The sequence below is a fragment of the Panulirus ornatus genome, chromosome 3 (genome assembly GCF_036320965.1).
Source record: "Panulirus ornatus isolate Po-2019 chromosome 3, ASM3632096v1, whole genome shotgun sequence".
Classification (NCBI taxonomy): Eukaryota; Metazoa; Arthropoda; class Malacostraca; order Decapoda; family Palinuridae; genus Panulirus; species Panulirus ornatus.
The window spans coordinates 2,791,154-2,816,436 of NC_092226.1; the positions used below are offsets into that span (position 1 = coordinate 2,791,154).

The 25,283-nt window shown below is 42.1% G+C and overlaps 1 protein-coding gene across 2 annotated transcripts in view; it reads left to right on the forward strand.

Moving 5' to 3' along the window:
* LOC139760017 (mediator of RNA polymerase II transcription subunit 12-like protein) overlaps nucleotides 1–25,283 on the forward strand; it is a 456,094-nt gene that overhangs the window by 395,465 nt on the left and 35,346 nt on the right. For both annotated transcript variants that reach the window (XM_071682758.1, XM_071682766.1), the window contains exon 27: nucleotides 15,792–15,890. In XM_071682758.1, coding sequence (XP_071538859.1) covers nucleotides 15,792–15,890 — 99 coding nt within the window. The remainder of the gene's footprint in view (nucleotides 1–15,791; nucleotides 15,891–25,283) is intronic.

Consider the following 25,283-nt stretch of genomic DNA (forward strand, 5'->3'; position numbering starts at 1 on the left):
ATTTCCAGAAGGGAACAGGAGTTAGAGATATAGATAGATAGATAGATAGATAGATGTTATGGAGAGAACTGATTAAATTAATTGACAAGAAATTTAAAGTCATGAACTTATTAAGAATTTAAAAGTATTGCTCTCAAAGAGACCAAAAAGAAAAGTGATTGAGTGAAAAAGTAGAGCTAGGAATTAACATAGATGAAAAGCTGGAATTGAGAGCATTTTGAAAAACAGCATATTAGAGAGACAGGTAGATAGTGTGATACTGAGAACTTTTGCTGTTAGAAGTAGAAAGCTGTTGATGGAAATGGTCACTGTGTATACAGGATATGCGAAAAAACTGAATGTTGCTGTGATGTCATCAGCAGTAAACTGGAGATAATTCAGGAATGCATCACAAGCAAAATTGAGGGATTGGAATAGGGACTGTTGTGGCTGGTTGAAAGAACTTAATACAATCTAGAGAGACAAGCAAGCTCATGGTAGTTTGTGGATGACAACATATTGAAGGAATTAGAAAATTATCAGAATAAATCGCAATATAGAAGAAAGAGAATAGGCCGGCTCACATTGGTTTGAATCATGATTACGGCAGTCAGGTTCATGGTCAACCCAGCTGTTCATCCACCCATTGGGGTTGGTGGATGAAATGGGGGTAGTGATGCTGTTGTTTGTGGGATGGGGTATTGCCAGAAATGGATGAAGGCAAGCAAGTATGAATATGTATATGTCCATATGTGTCTGTATATGTATATGTATATGTATGTATATGTGCATTTATTTTTTTTTCATACTATCGCCATTTCCTGCATTAGCGAGGTAGCATTAAGAACAGAGGACTGAGCCTTTGAGGGAATATCCTCACTTGGCCCCTTTCTTTATTTCTTCTTTTGGAAAATTAAAACGAGAGGGAAGGATTTCCAGCCCCCGCTCCCTTCCCCTTTTGTTGCCTTCTATGACACGTAGGGGATATGTGGGAAGTATTCTTTCTCCCCTATCCCTAGGAAAAGATCATGAGAGGCAAGTGTTTTGGGAGCAGCTGAATGAGTGTGTTAGTGGTTTTGATGCACAAGACTAGGTTATAGTGATGGGTGATTTGAATGCAAAGGTGAGTAATGTGGCAGTTGAGGGAATAATTGGTATACATGGGGTGTTCAGTGTTGTAAATGGAAATGGTGAAGAGCTTGTAGATTTATGTGCTGAAAAAGGACTGGTGATTGGGAATACCTAGTTTAAAAAGCGAGATATACATAAGTATACATATGTAAGTAGGAGAGATGGCCAGAGAGCGTTATTGGATTACGTGTTAATTGACAGGCGCCCGAAAGAGAGACTTTTGGATGTTAATGTGCTGAGAGGTGCAACTGGAGGGATGTCTGATCATTATCTTGTGGAGGCAAATGTGAAGATTTGTATGGGTTTTCATAAAAGAAGAGAGAATGTTGGGAAGAAGAGGGTGGTGAGAGAAAGTGAGCTTGGGAAGGAGACTTGTGTGAGGAAGTACCAGGAGAGAATGAGTACAGAATGGAAAAAGGTGAGAACAAAGGAGGTAAGGGGAGTGGGGGAGGAATGGGATGTATTTTAGGGAATCAGTGATGGCTGGTGCAAAAGATGCTTGTGGCATGAGAAGCATGGGAGGTGGGGTGATTAGAAAGGGTAATGAGTGGTGGGATGAAGAAGTAAGATTATTAGTGAAAGAGAAGAGAGAGGCATTTGGATGATTTTTGCAGGGAAAAAATGCAAATGAGTGGGAGAGGTATAAAAGAAAGAGACAGGAGGTCAAGAGAAAGGTGCAAGAGGTGAAAAAGAGGGCAAAAGAGAGTGGGGTGAGAGAGTATCATTAAATTTTAGGGAGAATAAAAAGATGTTTTGGAAGGAGGTAAATAAAGTGCGTAAGACAAGGGAGCAAATGGGAACTTCAGTGAAGGGGACTAATGGGGAGGTGATAACAAGTAGTGGTGATGTGAGAAGGAGATGGAGTGAGTATTTTGAAGGTTTGTTGAATGTGTTTGATGATAGGGTGGCAGATATAGGGTGTTTTGGTCGAGGTGGTGTGCAAAGTGAGAGGGTTAGGGAAAATGATTTGGTAAACAGAGAAGAGGTAGTAAAAGCTTTGCGGAAGATGAAAGCCGGCAAGGCAGCAGGTTTAGATGGTATTGCAGTGGAATGTATTAAAAAAGGGGGTGACTGTATTGTTGACTGGTTGGTATGGTTATTTAATGTATGTATGACTCATGGTATCACTGGGGATAGGGGAGAAAGAATACTTCCCACGTGTTCCCTGCGTGTCGTAGAAGGCGACTAAAAGGGGAGGGAGCGGGGGGCTGGAAATCCTCCCCTCTCATTATTCTTTTTTTTTTTTTTTAATTTTCCAAAAGAAGGAACAGAGAAGGGGGCCAGGTGAGGATATTCCCTCAAAGGCCCAGTCCTCTGTTCTTAACGCTACCTCGCTAACGCGGGAAATGGCGAATAGTTTGAAAGAAAGATGACTCATGGTGAGGTGCCTGAGGATTGGCGGAATGCGTGCATAGTGCCATTGTACAAAGGCAAAGGGGATAAGAGTGAGTGCTCAAATTACAGAGGTATATGTTTGTTGAGTATTCCTCGTAAATTATATGGGAGGGTATTGATTGAGAGGGTGAAGGCATGTACAGAGCATCAGATTGGGGAAGAGCAGTGTGGTTTCAGAAGTGGTAGAGGATGTGTGGATCAGGTGTTTGCTTTGAAGAATGTATGTGAGAAATACTTAGAAAAGCAAATGGATTTGTATGTAGCATTTATGGATCTGGAGAAGGCATATGATAGAGTTGATAGAGATGCTCTGTGGAAGGTACTAAGAATATATGGTGTGGGAGGCAAGTTGTTAGAAGCAGTGAAAAGTTTTTATCGAGGATGTAAGGCATGAGTACATGTAAGAAGAGAGGAAAGTGATTGGTTCTCAGTGAATGTAGGTTTGCGGCAGGGGCGTGTGATGTCTCCATGGTAGTTTAATTTGTTTATGGATGGGGTTGTTAGGGAGGCGAATGCAAGAGTTTTGGAAAGAGGGGCAAGTATGCAGTCTGTTGTGGATGAGAGAGCTTGGGAAGTGAGTGAGTTGTTGTTCGCTGATGATACAGCGCTGGTGGCTGATTCATGTGAGAAACTGCAGAAGCTGGTGACTGAGTTTGGTAAAGTGTGTGAAAGAAGAAAGTTAAGAATAAATGTGAATAAGAGCAAGGTTATTAGGTACAGTAGGGTTGAGGGTCAAGTCAATTGGGAGGTAAGTTTGAATGGAGAAAAACTGGAGGAAGTAGAGTGTTTTCGATATATGGGAGTGGATCTGGCAGCGGATGGAACCATGGAAGCAGAAGTGAATCATAGGGTGGGGGAGGGGGCGAAAATCCAGGGAGCCTTGCAGAATGTGTGGAAGTCGAGAACATTATCTCGGAAAGCAAAAATGGGTATGTTTGAAGGAATAGTGGTTCCATCAATGTTGTATGGCTGCGAGGCGTGGGCTATGGATAGAGTTGTGCGGAGGAGGGTGGATGTGCTGGAAATGAGATGTTTGAGGACAATATGTGGTGTGAGGTGGTTTGATCGAATAAGTAATGTAAGGGTAAGAGAGATGTGTGGAAATAAGAAGAGCGTGGTTGAGAGAGCAGAAGAGGGTGTTTTGAAATGGTTTGGGCTCATGGAGAGAATGAGTGAGGAAAGATTGACCAAGAGGATATATGTGTCGGAGGTGGAGGGAACGAGGAGAAGTGGGAGACCAAATTGGAGGTGGAAAGACGAAGTGAAAAAGATTTTGAGTGATCGGGGCCTGAACATTCAGGAGGGTGAAAGGAGGGCAAGGAATAGAGTGAATTGGATCTATGTGGTATACCAGGGTCGACGTGAATGGATTAGATCAAGGCATGTGAAGCGTCTGGGGTAAACCATGGAAAGTTGTGTGGGGCCTGGATGTGGAAAGGGAGCTGTGCTTTCGGGCATTATTGCATGACAGCTAGAGACTCAGTGTGAACGAATGGGGCCTTTGTTGTCTTTTCCTAGCACTACCTCGCACACATGAGGGGGTGGGAATGTTATTCCATGTGTGGCGAGGTGGCGATGGGAATGAATAAAGGCAGACAGTGAATTGTGTGCATGTGTATATATGTATATGTCTGTGTGTGTATTTATATGTGTACATTGTGATGTATGGGTATGTATATTTGTGTGTGGGGACGTGTATGTATATACATGTGTATGGGGGTGGGTTGGGCCATTTCTTTCGTCTGTTTCCTTGCGCTACCTCGCAAATGCGGGAGACAGCTACAAAGCAAAATAAATAAAAATGAATATTGTTATTATTACTATTATTATTATTATTATTATTATTATTATTATTATTATTATTATTATTATTATTATACTTTATCGCTGTCTCCCACATAAGAGAGGTAGCGCAATGAAACAGACTAAAGAATGGCCAGACCCACCCACATACACATGTATATGCATAAAGCCCTTGCATGCACATATACATGCCTATACATTTCACTGTATACATACATATACATACACAGACATATACATATATACACATGTACATATTCATACATGCTGCCTTCATCCATTCCTGCTGCCAAACATGAAATGGCACCCCCTCCCCCCGCATTCATGCGAGGTAGTGCAAGGAAAAGACAACAAAGGCCACATTCGTTCACACTCAGTCTCTAGCTGTCATGTGCAACGCACTGAAACCACGGCTCCCTTTCCACATCCAGGCCCCACAAAACTTTCCAGAGTTTACCCCAGACGCTTCAATCCATTGACAGCACATCAACCCCAGTATACCACATCGTTCCAATTCCCTCTATTCCTTGCACACCTTTCATCTTCCTGTATGTTCAGGCCCTGATTACTTACAATCTTTTTCACTCCATCTTTCCTCCTCCAATTTGATGTCCCACCTCTCCTTGTTCCACCTTTGACATATATCCTCTTTGTCAATCTTTCCTCGCTCATTCTCTCCATGCGTCCAAACCATTTCAATACGTCCTCTTCTGCTCTCAACTACACTCTTTTTATTATCACACATCTCTCTTACCCTTTCATTACTTACTTGATCAAACCACCTCATGCCACATATTGTCCTCAAGCATCTCATTTCCAACACATCCATCCTCCTCCGCACAACCCTATCAATAGCCCATGCCTCACAACCTTATAACATTGTTGGGACCACTATTCCTTCAGACACACCCATTTTTGCACTCCGAAATAATGTTCTCGTCTTCCACACATTCTTCATTGCTCCCGGTACCTTCGCCCCCTCCCCCACCCTGTGACTCGCTTCTGCTTCCATGGTTCCATCCGCTGCTAAATCCACTCCCAGATATCTAAAACACTTCACTTACTCCAGTTTTTCTCCATTCAAACTTACCTCCCATTTGACTTGTCCCTCAACCCTACTGAACCTAATAACCTTGCTCTTATTCACATTTACTCTCAGCTTTCTTCTTTCACACACTTTACCAAACTCAGTCACCAACTTCTGTAGTTTCTCACCCGAATCAGCCACCAGCACTGTGTCATCAGCTGTATCATCACTTCCTAAGCCCTCTCATCCACCACAGACTGCATACTTGCCCCTCTCTCCAAAGCTCTTGCATTCACCTCACTAACAACCCCATCCATAAACAAATTAAACAACCATGAAGAAATCACGCACCCCTACCGCAAACCGACATTCACTGGGAACCATTCACTTTCCTCTCTTCCTACTTGTACACATGCCTTACATCCTTTATAAAAACTTTTCACTGCTTCTAACAACTTGCCTCCCACACCATGTACTCTTAATAACTTCCGCAAAGCATCACTATCATCTTTATCATATGCCTTCTCCAGACCCATAAATGCTACCAACAAATCCATCTGTTTTTCTAAGTATTTCTCACATACATTCTTCAAAGCAAACACCTGATCCACACATCCTCTACTGCTTGTGAAACCACAGTACTCTTCCCCAGTCTGATGCTCTGCACATGCCTTCACCCTCTCAATCAATACCCTCCCATACAATTTCCCAGAAATACTCAACAAACTTATACCTCTGTAATTTGAACACTCACCTTTATTTCCTTTGCCTTTGTACAATGACACTATGCATGCATACTGCCAGTCCTCAGACACTTCACCATGAACCATACATACATTGAATATCCTCACCAACCGGTCAACAAGACAGTCACCCCCTTTTTTACTATATTCCTCATTAGTACCATCCAAACCTGCTGCCTTGCTGGCTTTCATCTTCCGCAGAGCTTTCACTACCTCTTTTCTATTTACCAAATCATTCTCCCTGATCCTCTCACTTTGCACACCACCTTGTCCAAAACTCCCTATATCTCCCACTCTATCATGAAACACATTCAACAAACCTTCAAAATGCTCACTCCTTCTCCCTCTCACTTCACCACTACTTGTTGTTACCTCCCCATTATCCCCCTTCACCGATGTTCTCATTTGTTCACCTGTCTCACACACTTTATTTACCTCCTTCTAAAACATCTTTTTATTCTCCCAAGGATATATGGATGGTGAGAATATTATCTCGGAGGGGAAAATTGGGTATGTTTCAAGGAATAGTGGTTCCAACAGTGTTTTATGGTTGCTAGGCATGGACTATAGATAGGGTTTTGCGGAGTAGGTTGGATGTGTTGGAAATGAGATGTTTGAGAACAATATGTAGTGTGAGGTGGTTTGATTAAGTAATGAAAGGGCAAGAGATATGTTTGGTAATAAAAAGAGTGTAGTTGAGAGAGCCGAAGAGGGTGTATTGAAATGGTTTGGTCACATGGAGAGAATGAGTGAGGTAAGATTGACAAAGAGGTTATATGTGTCAGAGGTGGAGGGAACAAGGAGAAGTGGGAGCCTTATATATATATATTATCTTTATTATTATATATATATATTTTGCTTTGTCACTGTCTCCCGCATTAGCGAGGTAGCGCAAGGAAACAGACGAAAGAATGACCCAACCGACCCACATACACATGTATATACATACACGTCCACACACGCAAATATACATACCTATACACCTCAACGTATACATATATATACACACACAGACACATACATGCATACACATGTACATAGACCATACTGTCTGCCTTTATTCATTCCCATTGCCACTCTGTCATCAAACACATTCAACAAACCTTCAAAATACTCACTCCGTCTTCTCACATCACCACTACTTGTTATCATCTCCCCATTAGCCCCTTCACTGAAGTTCCCATTTGTTCCCTTGTCTTATGCACTTTATTTACCTCCTTCCAAAACATCTTTTTATTCTCCCTAATATTTAATGATACTCTCTCACCCCAACTCTCATTTGCCCTCTTTTTCACTCTTGCACCTTTCTTGACCTCCTGCCTCTTTCTTTTGTACATCTCCCACTCATTTGCATTTTTTCCCCGCAAAAATCGTCCAAATGCGTCTCTCTTCTCTTTCACCAATAATCTTACTTCATCCCACCACTCACTACCCTTTCTAATCAACCCACCTCCCACGCTTCTCATGCCACAAGCATCTTTTCCACAAGCCATCACTGCTTCCCTAAATACATCCCATTCCTCCCCCACTCCCTGTACGTCCTTTGTTCTCACCTTTTTCCATTCTGTACTCAGTCTCTCCTGGTACTTCCTCACAAAAGTCTCCTTCCCAACCTCACTTACTCTTACCACTCTTTTCACCCCAGCATTCTCTCTTCTTTTCTGAAAACCTCTACAAATCTTCACTTTTGCCTCCACAAGATAATGATCAGACATCTCTCCAGTTGCACCTCTCAGCACATTAACATCCAAAAGTCTCTCTTTTGCTCGCCTATCAATTAACACTTAATCCAGTAACGCTTTCTGGCCATCTCTCCTACTTACATACGTACACTAACGTATATCTCTCTTTTTAAACTTTTTAAATATATATATACAGTCTGTTGTGGGTGAGAGAGCTTGGGAAGTGAGTCAGTTGTTGTTCGCTGATGATACAGCGCTGGTGGCTGATTCGTGTGAGAAACTGCAGAAGCTGGTGACTGAGTTTGGTAAAGTGTGTGAAAAAAGAAAGCTGAGAGTAAATGTGAATAAGAGCAAGGTTTTTAGGTTCAGTAGGGTTGAGGGACAAGTCAGTTGGGAGGTAAGATTTTAATCGAGTAAAACTGGAAGAAGTGAAGTGTTTTAGATATCTGGGAGTGGATTTGGCAGCAGGTGGAACCTGGAAGCGGAAGTGAATCACAGGGTGGGGGAGGGGGCAAGAGTTCTGGGAACGTTGAAGAATGTGTGGAAGTCGAGAACATTATCTCGGAAAGCAAAAATGGGTATGTTTGAAGGAATATTGGTTCCAACAATGTTTTATGGTTGCAAGGCATGGGCTATAGATAGAGTTGTGCGAAGGAGGATGGATGTGCTGGAAATGAGATGGTTGAGGACAATATGTGGTGTGAGTTGGTTTGATCAAGTAAGTAATAATAGGATAAGAGAGATGTGTGGTAATAAAAAGAGTGTGATTGAGAGAGCAGAAGAGGGTGTTTTGGAATGGTTTGGTCACATGGAGAGTATGAGTGAGGAAAGATTGACCAAGAGGATATGTGTCGGAGGTGGAGGGAACAAGGAGAAGTGGGAGACCAAATTGGAGGAGGAAATATGGAGTGAAAAAGATTCTGAGCGATCGGGGCCTGAACATGCAGGAAGGTGAAAGGCGTGCATAGAATAAAGTGAATTGGAACGATGTGGTATACTGGGGTTGACTTACTGTCAATGGATTGAACCAGGGCGTGTGAGGCGTGTAGGGTAAACCATGGAAAGTTGTGTGGGGCCTGGATGTGGAAAGGGAGCTGTTGGTTTCAGTGTATTATACATGACAGCTAGAGACTGAGTGTGAACGAATGGGGCCTTTGTTGTCTTTTCCTAGTTCTACCTCGCGCACATAAGGGGGGAGGGGGCTGTTATTTCATGTGTGGTGGGGTGGCGATGGGAATGAATAAAGGCAGACAGTATGAATTATGTACATGTGTATATATGTATATGTCTGTGTGTGTATATATATGTATACGTTGAGATGTATAGGTATGTATATTTGCGTGTGTGGACATGTATGTATATTCATGTGTATGTGGGTGGGTTGGGTCATTCTTTCATCTGTTTCCTTGCGCTACCTCACTAACGCTGGAGACAGCGACAAAGCAAAATAAAAAATATATATATACATACACCACATCATTCCAATTCACTCTATTCCTTGCTTGTCTTTCACCCTTCTGTATGTTCAGGCCCCGATCGCTTAAATCTTTTTCACTCTGTCTTTCTACCTCCAATTTGGTCTCCTGCTTCTCCTTGTTCCCTCCACCTCCAACTCATATATCCTCTTTGTCAATCTTTCCTCACTCATTCTCTCCATATGTCCAAACCATTTCAACACACCCTCTTCTGCTCTCTCAACCACACTCTTTTTATTACCACACATCTTACTTACCCTTTCAGTACTTACTCGATCAAACCACCTCACACCTCATATTGTCCTCGAACCATTTCCATCACATTCATCCTCCTCCGCACAACCCTATCTATAGCCCATACCTTGCAACCAAATAACATTGTTAGAACTACTTTTCCATCAATCATATAATTTTTTGGTCTCCGAGATAATGTTTTCACTTTACACACATTCTTCAACCCTTCCAGAACATTCACCCCCTCGTCTACCCTGTGACTCACTTCTGCTTCACTGGTTCCATTCACTGCTAAGTCCACTCCCAGATATCAAAACCACTTCTCTTCCTTTAGATTTTCGTAATTAGGCCTTCAGCTGTCCGTTCCATCTTACCTAACATAGAAAAATATGAGATGTGCAAGAATTCCTAGAGATAAATTAAAAATGCTCCTGATAGATATTTGAGAGCCCAGGAAAATGGTGAAAAGATTTGAATGATGTTTTGTCCCATGAAATGAAAACATGCAAAGAGAGAACATTGAAACCATTTAAAGGTTAGACAAACTGATAAAAATGGTTCCATATGAATCCTAATCTGAGAGATCAGCACAGTGCTCATGATAGCACAGAGTAACAGTATTGTTGATAAGTAGTATATATGCCAGCCTTACTACATAGCAAAATCTTGTCATAGGTATCCATAGGTAGGTACTATCTTTTCTGTCAGTGTGGGATCATGTTACAACCTACTTGGTCAGGGTGTTCATAAGTATTACTTTCTGAAGCTTCATATTTTTGAGTCTTAGTTGGTTTGTTTTGGCAGAGGATTCACTGGTTAGATATCTGAGATATGGACAGTCTTTGTTTTGGTGGTTTAGGATTCACAGTAATTACAAATGGGGATAGGGGAGAAAGATTACTTCCCACACATTCCTCATGTGTCGTAGAAGGCAACTAAAGGGGACAGGAGCGGGGAGCCAGAAACCCTCCCCTCCTTGTATTTTTTAACTTTCTAAAAGGGGAAACAGAAGAAGGAATCATGTGGGGAGTGCTCATCCTCCTCGAAGGCTCAGATTGGGGGTGTCTAAATGTGTGTGGATGTAACCAAGATGAGAAAAAAGGAGAGATAGGTAGTATGTTTGAGGAAAGGAACCTGGATGTTTTGGCTCTGAGTGAAACTAAGCTCAAGGGTAAAGGGGAAGAGTGGTTTGGGAATGTCTTGGGAGTAAAGTCAGGGGTTAGTGAGAGGACAAGAGCAAGGGAAGGAGTAGCACTACTCCTGAAACAGGATTGATGGGAGTATGTGATAGAGTGTAAGAAAGTAAATTCTAGATTGATATGAGTAAAACTGAAAGTTGATGGAGAGAGAGGGGTGATTATTGGTGCATATGCACCTGGGCATGAGAAGAAAGATCATGAGAGGCAAGTGTTTTGGGAGCAGCTGAATGAGTGTGTTAGTGGTTTTGATGCACAAGACCGGGTTATAGTGATGGGTGATTTGACTGCAAAGGTGAGTAATGTGGCAGTTGAGGGAATAATTGGTATACATGGGGTGTTCAGTGTTGTAAATGGAAATGGTGAAAAGCTTGTAGATTTGTGCTGAAAAAGGACTGGTGATTGGGAATACCTGGTTTAAAAAGCGAGATATACATAAGTATATGTATGTAAGTAGGAGAGATGGCCAGAGAGCGTTATTGGATTACGTGTTAATTGATAGGCACGCGAAAGAGAGACTTTTGGATGTTAATGTGCTGAGAGGTGCAACTGGAGGGATGTCTGATCATTATCTTGTGGAGGCGAAGGTGAAGATTTGTATGGGTTTTCAGAAAAGAAGAGTGAATGTTGGGGTGAAGAGAGTGGTGAGAGTAAGTGAGCTTGGGAAGGAGACTTGTGTGAGGAAGTGCCAGGAGAGACTGAGTACAGAATGGAAAAAGGTGAGAACAAAGGAGGTAAGGGGAGTGGGGGAGGAATGGGATGTATTTAGGGAATCAGTGATGGATTGCGCAAAAGATGCTTGTGACATGAGAAGCGTGGGAGGTGGGTTGATTAGAAAGGGTAGTGAGTGGGGGGATGAAGGAGTAAGATTATTAGTGAAAGACAAGAGAGAGGCATTTAGACGATTTTTGCAGGGAAAAAATGCAAATGAGTGGGAGATGTATAAGAGAAAGAGGCAGGAGGTCAAGAGAAAGGTGCAAGAGGTGAAAAAGAGGGCAAAAGAGAGTTGAGGTGAGAGAGTATCATTAAATTTTAGGGAGAATAGAAAGATGTTTTGGAAGGAGGTAAATAAAGTGCGTAAGACAAGGGAGCAAATGGGAACTTCAGTGAAGGGGGCTAATGGGGAGGTGATAACAAGTAGTGGTGATGTGAGAAGGAGATGGAATGAGTATTTTGAAGGTTTGTTGAATGTGTTTAATGATAGAGTGGCAGATATAGGGTGTTTTGGTCGAGGTGGTGTGCAAAGTGAGAGGGTTAGGGAAAATGATTTGGTAAGCAGAGAAGAGGTAGTAAAAGCTTTGCGGAAGATGAAAGCCGGCAAGGCAGCAGGTTTGGATGGTATTGCAGTGGAATGTATTAAAAAAGAGGGTGACTGTATTGTTGACTGGTTGGTAAGGATATTTGATGTATGTACGATTCATGGTGAGGTGCCTGAGGATTGGCGGAATGCTTGCATAGTGCCATTGTACAAAGGCAAAGGGGATAAGAGTGAGTGCTCAAATTACAGAGGTATAAGTTTGTTGAGTATTCCTGGTAAATTATATGGGAGGGTATTGATTGAGAGGATGAAGGCATTTACAGAGCATCAGATTGGAGAAGAGCAGTGTGGTTTCAGAAGTGGTAGAGGATGTGTGGATCAGGTGTTTGCTTTGAAGAATGTATGTGAGAAATACTTAGAAAAGCAAATGGATTTGTATGTAGCATTTGTGGATCTGGAGAAGGCATATGATAGAGTTGATAGAGATGCTCTGTGGAAGGTGCTAAGAATATATGGTGTGGGAGGCAAGTTGTTAGAAGCAGAGAAAAGTTTTTATCGAGGATGTAAGGCATGTGTACGTGTAGGAAGAGAGGAAAGTGATTGGTTCTCAATGAATGTAGGTTTGCGGCAGGGGTGTGTGATGTCTCCATGGTTGTTTAATTTGTTTATGGATGGGGTTGTTAGGGAGGTAAATGCAAAACTTTTGGAAAGAAGGGCAAGTATGCAGTCTGTTCTGGATGAGAGAGCTTGGGAAGTGAGTCAGTTGTTGTTCGCTGATGATACAGCGCTGGTGGCTGATTCATGTAAGAAACTGCAGAAGCTGGTGACTGAGTTTGGTAAAGTGTGAAAGAAGAAAGTTAAGAGTAAATGTGAATAAGAGCAAGGTTATTAGGTACAGTAGGGTTGAGGGTCAAGTCAATTGGGAGGTAAGTTTGAATGGAGAAAAACTGGAGGAAGTAAAGTGTTTTAGATATCTGGGAGTGGATCTGGCAGCGGATGGAACCATGGAAGTGGAAGTGAATCATAGGGTGGGGGAGGGGGCGAAAATTCTGTGAGCCTTGAAAAATGTGTGGAAGTCGAGAACATTATCTCGGAAAGCATAAATGGGTATGTTTGGAGGAATAGTGGTTGCGACAATGTTGTATGGTTGCGAGGCGTGGGCTATGGATAGAGTTGTGCGCAGGAGGGTGGATGTGCTGGAAATGAAATGTTTGAGGACAATATGTGGTGTGAGGTGGTTTGATCGAGTAAGTAATAGTAGGGTAAGAGAGATGTGTGGTAATAAAAAGAGTGTGGTTGAGAGAGCAGAGGAGGGTGTTTTGAAATTGTTTGGTCACATGGAGAGAATAAGTGAGGTAAGATTGACCAAGAGGATATATGTGTCGGAGGTGGAGTGAACGAGGAGAAGTGGAAGACCAAATTTGAGGTGGAAAGATGGAGTGAAAAAGATTTTGAATGATTGGGGCCTGAACATGCAGGAGGGTGAAAGGCATGCAAGGAATAGAGTGAATTGGAACGATGTGGTATACCGGGGTCGATGTGCTGTCAGTGGATTGAACCAGGGCATGTGAAACGTCTGGGGTAAACCATGGAAAGTACTGTGGGGCCTGGATGTGGAAAGGGAGCTGTGGTTTCGGTGCATTATTACTTGACAGGTAGAGACTGAGTGTGAACGAATGGGGCCCTTGTTGTCTTTTCCTAGCGCTACCTCACACACATGAGGGAGGAGGGGGATGTTATTCTATGTGTGGCGAGGTGGTGATGGGAATGAATAAAGGCAGACAGTGTGAATTATGTACATGTGTATATATGTATATGTCTGTGTGTGTATATATATGTGTACATTGAGATGTATAGGTATGTATATTTGCGTGTGTGGACGTGTATGTATATGCATGTGTCTGTGGTTGGGTTGGGCCATTCTTTCGTCTGTTTCCTTGCGCTACCTCGCTAATGCGGGAGACAGCGACAAAGCAAAATGAATAAAATAAACAATTATGTCTACTGCTTGTACATGTTGTGAGTATAAGACTAGTTAAACTGTTTGTCTATCGCTTTGGGTATTTTATACCCAGTAACTTCATTACAGTTTTGCTGGAGGGATCGAGTGCACACAGGCATTTTCATTTTTGTCGGTAAAGGTCTTGAGGAATGAGGGTCCCCAGCTATCCATCTATCTACATCTCTAACGCCTGTTGCAATTGTGATTCCCTCAAGTATATGGCCACAGCAAAAGAGTCTCCATAACTGATGAACTCCAATGCCACTTCTTAGTCTTTAGTGTCTCACCCTTAATAGGCCACTGGCAGAGGGTAACTCTAGTACAGTGTTTGCAGAGGATCCTACTTAATGTTCCTAAAGATTACTTCTATATAATGCTCCTACCTACAATTGGGTCCCCAGCCCCTACTGCTAACCCTAGCAAAACGCAGGTATGCATAATTTCTTGGGGTTACAGTAATGAATATGAATAAAACAATCCAGGAGTCTTACATATGTCATCACCCTAATATAGATTAAGGGCACTGTTCATGTAAGAAATACAGCTGTATATGCTTGATCCACCCGTTACCCATTGTAAATTGAAACATTTGAGGAATAGATAGATCTGTTGGATGATATGATTGATAACATTGGGTGTCATCCTTGCTGTTAATGTATTAACTGTTGCTGCTGCTACTGCTCAGGTTTAAGATCCACTCCACATATTTTCTATTGGATAGAATTAAGAAATTGATAATACAGTCATTTATCCTTAAAATATCAACTTCAGTAGAAAATAGTACAGTATGTAAAGTAAAATGTGGAATGCTATAATGTCTAGTTCCATTCCTGAAACCTTAGAGGTATCTTAAGATTATTGGTCTCAGAATTTCATGAATTTAGAATTGTTCCAGAACCACCCTTTCTGGGTCAATTAAGTATAATTATATGTAGAGATTGTTAGTATGTTATCAACCCTCTAATGACTCCAGACATATTTATACAAGCAAAGCGATATAATGGATATCTATGTGTCAAGGTTCACAACTCAGTTTCAAGGCCATACTTGAGTGCGGGTGATGGCTGGCTTGACATTGTGCTATCATTTCTCCCTGCAGTCAGTCATCCTCCATCTATGCTAATGAGAGTACATGTTCATAAGTTCTCTTGGAAGAAAATTGAGCAGCTTTTATCTGGATTTAGAGAACCAGGCAGATGATCCAGAATTATTTGATTATGATATGTCTTTTGATCTGATTTAGTGGGCACTGACTCTTCCAGCATTGAAAATTGATCAAGCTAAGGTAGGGAAAGGTTCGAAAATGGAGGCAATGTTGCCAGTGCCCTCCTGACCTTGACACACTGCATCTGATTGGTGCAGTTGGTAATTTTAGAAACTTTTATTGTTTTGCATTAATGAAAATAGTTATCATCAAGTATCAATGAATATAACATGAGAAGATTCATTATACAAGATAAAACATGATTATTATCTGTAATCAACTTTCTTTTGTAGGTAAAATTGATGAAACACACACAAGGCAACTTGCTTCATTCTCAGGCTTAGTAACCCCTGCACATTTGACTGTGTTGTGCTTAAACATCCACAGAACTTGCACGTACTATATGAGGGAAAGTGGTGCAGGAAATATTCATCTTTAGTGATTGTTTTTCATTGTTATTAAAGTATCTTTGAAACTGTAAACATTTTTTTTTTAACATGAAAAATGTGAATTTGATGGTAGGAAAGGAGAAGTTAAAGAAATGTTTGAGGGTTAATTGTGTTTACTTGATAATTCTGCTTTCCTTCAAAAGTTGTAGATAATTTACTATGTATGAAATGACATTATGTTTCCCACTGGTTATATGTACCATTCTGTTTCAGGCCCAAAGGCTTTTGCACCAAATTTGCCATCCAGATTCTCCCAATACTCACAGTGATGCTTCACAAGACCAGCGAACTGTAATTTCCCATATACTGCAGGTATGAAACAATCTCATTTGCTAACAGATATCCAGTAAACATTGTTTTACTGCACAGTAGATCAGCTACTGCAGGAGCTCTGTCATACACCCTTGATCTCTACGCATATCCATAGATACTTCCATTAGGAGTTACACCTTTAGCTCAGATTTTCCCACATTGTCTTTCCACTTCTCCTTTCATGCCATGCCATCTTAACATTCCATCATTAAGCATGACAGCTTCACACCAGTCAAAATTAGAATAGGAGACCTAAAAACTCTCAACTAGTCCCGTCATGACAGTATTGTGCATTCCGTTTTTTTCTCAATCTGTATTTGAGTTAATGACCACACTCTTCGTTCACTTTTAAGAATATCACCATGATGTGTCTTTAACAATTTTGAGTGACCGGGGCCTGAACATGCAGGAGGGTGAAAGGCGTGCAAGGAATAGAGTGAATTACAACAATATGGTATATTGGGGTCAACATGCTATTAATGGATTGAACCAGGGCATGTGAAGCATTTTGGGTAAACCATGGAAAGTTATGTGGGGCCTGGATGTGGAAAGGGAGCTGTGGTTTCAGTGCATTATACATGGCAGTGTGAACGAATGTGGCCTTTGTTGTCTTCTCCTAACGCTACCTCGCGCACATGCGGGGGGGTGAGGGGGTTGTCATTTCATGTGTGGCGGGATGGCGACGGGAATGAATAAGGGCAGACAGTATGAATTATGTACATAGACAATCACATGTTTACCAAATGGCGTCTTAGCTTCGTCTCTTCGATGTACATCAACTGATATATTTCTCTCTTGTGTCTCCCCTGATGATGTGATTATTACACGAAAGTGCATTTGGGAACTTATTCGTGTTTCATTTTCCACATGGACTCATAAGAATGTGTATATATGTATATGTCTGTGTGTGTATATATTTGTATACGTTGAGATGTATAGGTATGTATATGTGTGTGTGTGGACATGTATGTATATGCATGTATATGTGGGTGAGTTGGGCCATTCTTTCGTCTGTTTCATTGCGCTATCTCGCTAATGTGGGAGACAGCGACAAAGTATAATGAATAAGTGAAATGACTGTATTGTTGACTGGTTGGTAAGGTTATTTAATGTATGTATGACTCATGGTGAGGTGCCTGAGGATTGGCGGAATGTGTGCATAGTGCCATTGTACAAAGGCAAAGGGGATAAGAGTGAGTGCTCAAATTACAGAGGTATAAGTTTGTTGAGTATTCCTGGTAAATTATATGGGAGGGTATTGATTGAGAGGGTGAAGGCATGTACAGAGCATCAGATTGGGGAAGAGCAGTGTGGTTTCAGAAGTGGTAGAGGATGTGTGGATCAGGTGTTTGCTTTGAAGAATGTATGTGAGAAATACTTAGAAAAGCAAATGGATTTGTATGTAGCATTTATGGATCTGGAGAACGCATATGATAGAGTTGATAGAGATGCTCTGTGGAAGGTATTAAGAATATATGGTGTGGGAGGCAAGTTGTTAGAAGCAGTGAAAAGTTTTTATCAAGGATGTAAGGCATGTGTACGTGTAGGAAGAGAGGAAAGTGATTGGTTCTCAGTGAATGTAGGTTTGCGGCAGGGGTGTGTGATGTCTCCATGGTTGTTTAATTTGTTTATGGATGGGGTTGTTAGGGAGGTGAATGCAAGAGTTTTGGAAAGAGGGGCAAGTATGAAGTCTGTTGGGGATGAGAGAGCTTGGGAAGTGAGTCAGTTGTTGTTCGCTGATGATACAGTGCTGGTGGCTGATTCATGTGAGGAGCTGCAGAAGCTGGTGACTGAGTTTGGTAAAGTGTGTGAAAGAAGAAAGTTAAGAGTAAATGTGAATAAGAGCAAGGTTATTAGGTACAGTAGGGTTGAGGGTCAAGTCAATTGGGAGGTGAGTTTGAATGGAGAAAAACTGGAGGAAGTGAAGTGTTTTAGATATCTGGGAGTGGATCTGGCAGCGGATGGAACCATGGAAGCGGAAGTGGATCATAGGGTGGGGGAGGGGGCGAAAATTCTGGGAGCCTTGAAGAATGTGTGGAAGTCGAGAACATTATCTCGGAAAGCAAAAATGGGTATGTTTGAAGGAATAGTGGTTCCAACAATGTTGTATGGTTGCGAGGCGTGGGCTATGGATAGAGTTGTGCGCAGGAGGATAGATGTGCTGGAAATGAGATGTTTGAGGACAATGTGTGGTGTGAGGTGGTTTGATCGAGTAAGTAATGTAAGGGTAAGAGAGATGTGTGGAAATAAAAAGAGCGTGGTTGAGAGAGCAGAAGAGGGTGTTTTGAAATGGTTTGGGCACATGGAGAGAATGAGTGAGGAAAGATTGACCAAGAGGATATATGTGTCGGAGGTGGAGGGAACGAGGAGAAGAGGGAGACCAAATTGGAGGTGGAAGGATGGAGTGAAAAAGATTTTGTGTGATCGGGGCCTGAACATGCTGGAGGGTGAAAGGAGGGCAAGGAATAGAGTGAATTGGAGCGATGTGGTATACCGGGGTTGATGTGCTGTCAGTGGATTGAATCAAGGCATGTGAAGCGTCTGGGGTAAACCATGGAAAGCTGTGTAGGTATGTATATTTGCGTGTGTGGACGTATGTATATACATGTGTATGGGGGTGGGTTGGGCCATTTCTTTCGTCTGTTTCCTTGCGCTACCTCGCAAATGCGGGAGACAGCGACAAAGCAAAAAAAAAAAAAAAAAAAAAAATTATTATTATTATTTATATTATCATTTTATTTAGAGGGTGGTGAGTGTAAGTGAGCTTGGGAAGGAGACTTGTGTGAGGAAGTACCAAGAGAGACTGAGTACAGAATGGAAAAAGGTGAGAACAATGGAAGTAAGGGAGTGGGGGAGGAATGGGATGTGTTTAGGGAATCAGTGATGGATTGCACAAAAGATGCTTGTGGCATGAGAAGAGTGGGAGGTGGGTTGATTAGAAATGGTAGTGAGTGGTGGGATGAAGAAGTAAGATTATTAGTGAAAGAGAAGAGAGAGGCATTTGGACGATTTTTGCAGGGAAAAAATGCAATTGAGTGGGAGATGTATAAAAGAAAGAGACAGGAGGTCAAGAGAAAGGTGCAAGAGGTGAAAAAGAGGGCAAATGAGAGTTGGGGTGCGAGAGTATCATTAAATTTTAGGGAGAATAAAAAGATGTTCTGGAAGGAGGTAAATAAAGTGCATAAGACAAGTGAGCAAATGGGAACTTCAGTGAAGGGCGCAAATGGGGAGGTGATAACAAGTAGTGGTGATGTGAGAAGGAGATGGAGTGAGTATTTTGAAGGTTTGTTGAATGTGTTTGATGATAGAGTGGCAGATATAGGGTGTTTTGGTCGAGGTGGTGTGCAAAGTGAGAGGGTTAGGGAAAATGATTTGGTAAACAGAGAAGAGGTAGTAAAAGCTTTGCGGAAGATGAAAGCCGGCAAGGCAGCAGGTTTGGATGGTATTGCAGTGGAATTTATTAAAAAAGGGGTGACTGTATTGTTGACTGGTTGGTAAGGTTATTTAATGTATGTATGACTCATGGTGAGGTGCCTGAGGATTGGCGAAATGCGTGCATAGTGCCATTGTACAAAGGCAAAGGGGATAAGAGTGAGTGCTCAAATTACAGAGGTATAAGTTTGTTGAGTATTCCTGGTAAATTATATGGGAGGGTATTGATTGAGAGGGTGAAGGCATGTACAGAGCATCAGATTGGGGAAGAGCAGTGTGGTTTCAGAAGTGGTAGAGGATGTGTGGATCAGGTGTTTGCTTTGAAGAATGTATGTGAGAAATACTTAGAAAAGCAAATGGATTTGTATGTAGCATTTATGGATCTGGAGAAGGCATATGATAGAGTTGATAGAGATGCTCTGTGGAAGGTAAGAATATATGGTGTGGGAGGCAAGTTGTTAGAAGCAGTGAAAAGTTTTTATCGAGGATGTAAGGCATGTGTACATGTAGGAAGAGAGGAAAGTGATTGGTTCTCAGTGAATGTAGGTTTGTGGCAGGGGTGTGTGATGTCTCCATGGTTGTTTAATTTGTTTATGGATGGGTTTGTTAGGGAGGTGAATGCAAGAGTTTTGGAAAGAGGGGCAAGTATGAAGTCTGTTGTGAATGAGAGAGCTTGGGAAGTGAGTCAGTTGTTGTTCGCTGATGATACAGCGCTGGTGGCTGATTCATGTGAGAAACTGCAGAAGCTGGTGACTGAGTTTGGTAAAGTGTGTGAAAGAAGAAAGTTAAGAGTAAATGTGAATAAGAGCAAGGTTATTAGGTACAGTAGGGTTGATTGTCAAGTCAATTGGGAGGTAAGTTTGAATGGAGAAAAACTGGAGGAAGTAAAGTGTTTTAGATATCTGGGAGTGGATCTGGCAGCGGATGGAACCATGGAAGCAGAAGTGAATCATAGGGTGGGGGAGGGGGCGAAAATCCTGGGAGCCTTGAAGAATGTGTGGAAGTCGAGAACATTATCTCGGAAAGCAAAAATGGGTATGTTTGAAGGAATAGTGGTTCCAACAATGTTGTATGGTTGCGAGGCATGGGCTATGGATAGAGTTGTGCACAGGAGGGTGGATGTGCTGGAAATGAGATGTTTGAGGACAATGTGTGGTGTGAGGTGGTTTGATCGAGTAAGTAATGTAAGGGTAAGAGAGATGTGTGGAAATAAAAAGAGCATGGTTGAGAGAGTAGAAGAGGGTGTTTTGAAATGGTTTGGGCACATGGAGAGAATGAGTGAGGGAAGATTGACCAAGAGGATATATGTGTCGGAGGTGGAGGGAACGAGGAGAAGTGGGAGACCAAATTGGAGGTGGAAAGATGGAGTGAAAAAGATTTTGTGTGATCGGGGCCTGAACATGCAGGAGGGTGAAAGGAGGGCAAGAAATAGAGTGAATTGGATCGATGTGGTATACCGGGGTTGATGTGCTGTCAGTGGATTGAATCAGGGCATGTGAAGCATCTGGGGTAAACCATGGAAAGTTGTGTGGGGCCTAGATGTGGAAAGGGAGCTGTGGTTTCGGGCATTATTGCATGACAGCTAGAGACTGAGTGTGAACGAATGGGGCCTTTGTTGTCTTTTCCTAGTGCTACCTTGCACACATGAGGGGGAGGGGGATGGTATTCCATGTGTGGCGAGGTGGCGATGGGAATGAATAAAGGCAGACAGTGTGAATTGTGTGCATGGGTATATATGTATGTGTCTGTGTGTGTATATATATGTGTACATTGAGATGTATAGGTATGTATGTTTGCGTGTGTGGACGTGTATGTATATACATTGTGTATGGGGGTGGGTTGGGCCATTTCGTTCGTCTGTTTCCTTGCGCTACCTCGCAAACACGGGAGATAGCGACAAAGCAAAATAAATAAATGAATATATTTATTTATTTATTTTGCTTTGTCGCTGTCTCCCGCGTTTGTGAGGTAGCGCAAGGAAACAGACGAAAGAATGGCCCAACCTACCCACATACACATGTATATACATACACGTCCACACACGCAAATAGACATACCTATACATCTCAACGTATACATATATATACACACACAGACATATACATATAGACACATATACATAACTCATACTGTCTGCCTCTATTCATTCCCATTGCCACCTCGCCACACATGAAATAACAACCCCCTCCCCCCTCATGTGTGCGAGGTATCACTAGGAAAAGACAACAAAGGCCACATTCGTTCACACTCAATCTCTAGCTATCATGTAATAATGCACCGAAACCACAGCTCCCATTCCACATCCAGGCACCACAGAACTTTCCATGGTTTACCCCAGATGCTTCACATGCCCTGGTTCAATCCATTGACAGCACGTCGACCCCAGTATAACACATCGTTCCAATTCACTCTATTCCTTGCATGCCTTTCACCCTCCTGCATGTTCAGGCCCCGATCACACAAAATCTTTTTCACTCCATCTTTCCACCTCCAATTTGGTCTTCCACTTCTCCTCGTTCCCTCCACCTCTGACACATATATCATCTTGGTCAATCTTTCCTCACTCATTCTCTCCATGTGACCAAACCATTTCAAAACACCCTCTTCTGCTCTATCAACCACACTCTTTTTAGTACCACACATCTCTCTTACCCTACTATTACTTACTCGATCCAACCACCTCACACCACATATTGTCCTCAAACATCTCATTTCCAGCACATCCACCCTCCTGCGCACAACTCTATCCATAGCCCATGCCTCGCAACCATATAACATTGTTGGAACCACTATTCCTTCAAATATACCCATTTTTGCTTTCCGAGATAATGTTCTCGACTTCCACACATTCTTCAAGGCTCCCAGAATTTTCGCCCCCTCCTCCACCCTATGATTCACTTCCGCTTCCATGGTTCTATCCGCTGCCAAATCCACCCCAGATATCTAAAACACTTTACTTCCTCCAGTTTTTCTCCATTCAAACTTACCTCCCAGTTGACCTGTCCCTCAACCCTACTGTACCTGATAACCTTGCTCTTATTCACATTTACTCTCAGCTTTCTTCTTTCACACACTTTACCAAACTCAGTCACCAGCTTCTGCAGTTATTCACAGGAATCAGCCACCAACGTTGTATCATCAGCGAACAACAACTGACTCACTTCCCAAGCTCTCTCATTCACAACAGACTGCATACTTGCCCCTCTTTCCAAAACTCTTGCATTCACCTCCCTAACAACCCATCCATAAACAAATTGAACAACCATGGAGACATCACACACCCCTGCTGCAAACCTACATTCACTGAGAACCAATCACTTTCCTCTCTTCGAACACGTACATATGCCTTACATCCTCGGTAAAAACTTTTCACTGCTTCTAACAACTTGCCTCCCACACCATATATTCTTAATACCTTCCACAGAGTATTTCTATCAACTCTGTCATATGCCTTCTCCAGATCCATAAATGCTACATACAAATCCATTTGCTTTTTAAGTATTTCTCACATACATTCTTCAAAGCAAACACCTGATCCACACATCCTCTACCACATCTGAAACCACACTGCTCTTCCCCAATCTGATGCTCTGTACATGCCTTCACCCTCTCAATCAATACCCTCCCATATAATTTCCCAGGAATACTCAACAAACTTATACCTCTGTAATTTGAGCGCTCACCTTTGTCCCCTTTGCCTTTGTACAATGGCACTATGCAAGCATTCCGCCAATCCAAAGGCACTTCACCATGAGTCTGACATACATTAAATAACTTTAGTTAACCAGTCAACAATTCAGTCACCCCCTTTTTTAATAAATTCCACTGCAATGCCATCCAAACCCACTGCCTTGCCGGCTTTCATCTTTCGCAAAGCTTTTACTACCTCTTCTCTGCTTACCAAATCATCCTCCCTAACCCTCTAACTTTGCACACCACCTCGAGGAAAACACCCTATATCTGCCTCTCTATCATCAAACACATTCAACAAACCTTCAAAATACTCACTCCTTCTTCTTACATCACCACTACTTGTTATCACCTCCCCATTAGCCCCCTTCACTGAAGTTCCCATTTGTTTCCTTGTCATACGCACTCTATTTACCTCCTTCCAAAAAATCTTTTTTATTCTCCCTAAAATTTAATGATGCTCTCTCACCCCAACTCTCATTTGCCCTCTTTTTCACCTCTTGCACCTTTCTCTTGACCTCCTGCCTTTTTCTCTTATACATCTCCCACTCATTTGCATTTTTTCCCTGCAAAAATCGTTCAAATGCCTCTCTCTTCTCTTTCACTAATACTCTTACTTCTTCATCCCAGCACTCACTACCCTTTCTAACCTGTCCACCTCCCACGCTTCTCATGCCACAAGCATCTTTTGCGCAAGCCATCACTGCTTCCCTAAATACATCCCATTCCTCCCCCACTCCCCTTACCTCCTTTGTTCTCACCTTTTTCCATTCTGTACTGAGTCTCTTTTGGTACTTCCTCACACAAGTGTCCTTCCCAAGCTCACTTACTCTCACCACTCTCTTCACCCCAATATTCTCTCTACTTTTCTGAAAACCTCTGCAAATCTTCACCTTCACCTCCACAAGATAATGATCAGACATCCCTCCAGTTGCACCTCTCAGCACATTAACATCCAAAAGTCTCTCTTTCGGGCGCCTATCAATTAACACGTAATCCAATAACGCTCTCTGGCCATCTCTCCTACTTACATATGTATACTTACGTATATCTATCTTTTTGAACCAGGTATTCCCAATCGCCAGTCCTTTTTCAGCACATAAATCTACAAGCTCTTCACCATTTCCATTTACAACACTGAACATCCCATGTATACCAATTATTCCCTCAACTGCCACATTACTCACATTTGCATTCAAATCACCCATCATTATAACCCGGTCTCGTGCATCAAAACTACTAACACACTCATTCAGCTGCTCCCAAAACACTTGCCTCTCATGATCTTTCTTCTCATGCCGAGGTGCATATACACCAATAATCACCCATCTCTCTCCATCAACTTTCAGTTTTACCCATATCAAACTAGAGTTTACTTTCTTACACTGTATCACATACTCCCACCACTCCTGTTTCAGGAGTAGTGCTACTTCTTCCCTTGCTCTTGTCCTCTCACTAACTCCTGACTTTACTCCCAAGACATTCCCAAATCACTCTTCCCCTTTACCCTTGAGCTTAGTTTCACTCAGAGCCAAAACATCCAGGTTCCTTTCCTCAAACATACTACCTATCTCTCCTTTTTTTTCTCTCATCTTGGTTACATCCACACACATTTAGACACCCTAGTCTTTGACATATCCATTCTAAAGGTGGTATTTGAGCCTTCTATGGTACAAAACTCCTTTCCTCACCATATGGATCATGAGCCTCCCAACTTCCATGCCTTTTGGTAAAAGATTTCTTTACCCTGTAAACTTCAGTGTTTTTTATGTTTTCCTCCCAATTTTGCCTGTTAGGTAAAGCTCTGTGATTATTTGATTTTTGTTGCCCAAGATTGTTGCTCTCATCACATTCACTTGCTAAAACCTTCAATGCTGAGTTTTTCTGAGTACAGCACAAAGATTGGAGCATCTGTACTCAGGATTATCCCAGTGTCCTTCAGGTTTTTTTTATCTTATTCCCTTCATTTTAAGCTGGAATTTATAGTCACCACCACCACTCTTCTAACATATGTAACTTCTATTTTTTAAACTTGAATCCTGCTACTGGAGACACATTGCACCAGCTTCTTGGTCTCCCAGTTTAAATATTTTCTATGGTGTTTCAGACTGGATATGTCCATCCCTTATTCCCCTCTTGAAATGTCAACTTTGGCATTTTTGGGTACTCTTTGGTGTTCCGTACACAGTTTTTACCCCAACCTTTCTTAGGACATGTACTTCTTCCCACGTTGGGATGCCACCAGCTGTGCTGACCCTATTGCAGAGGTCA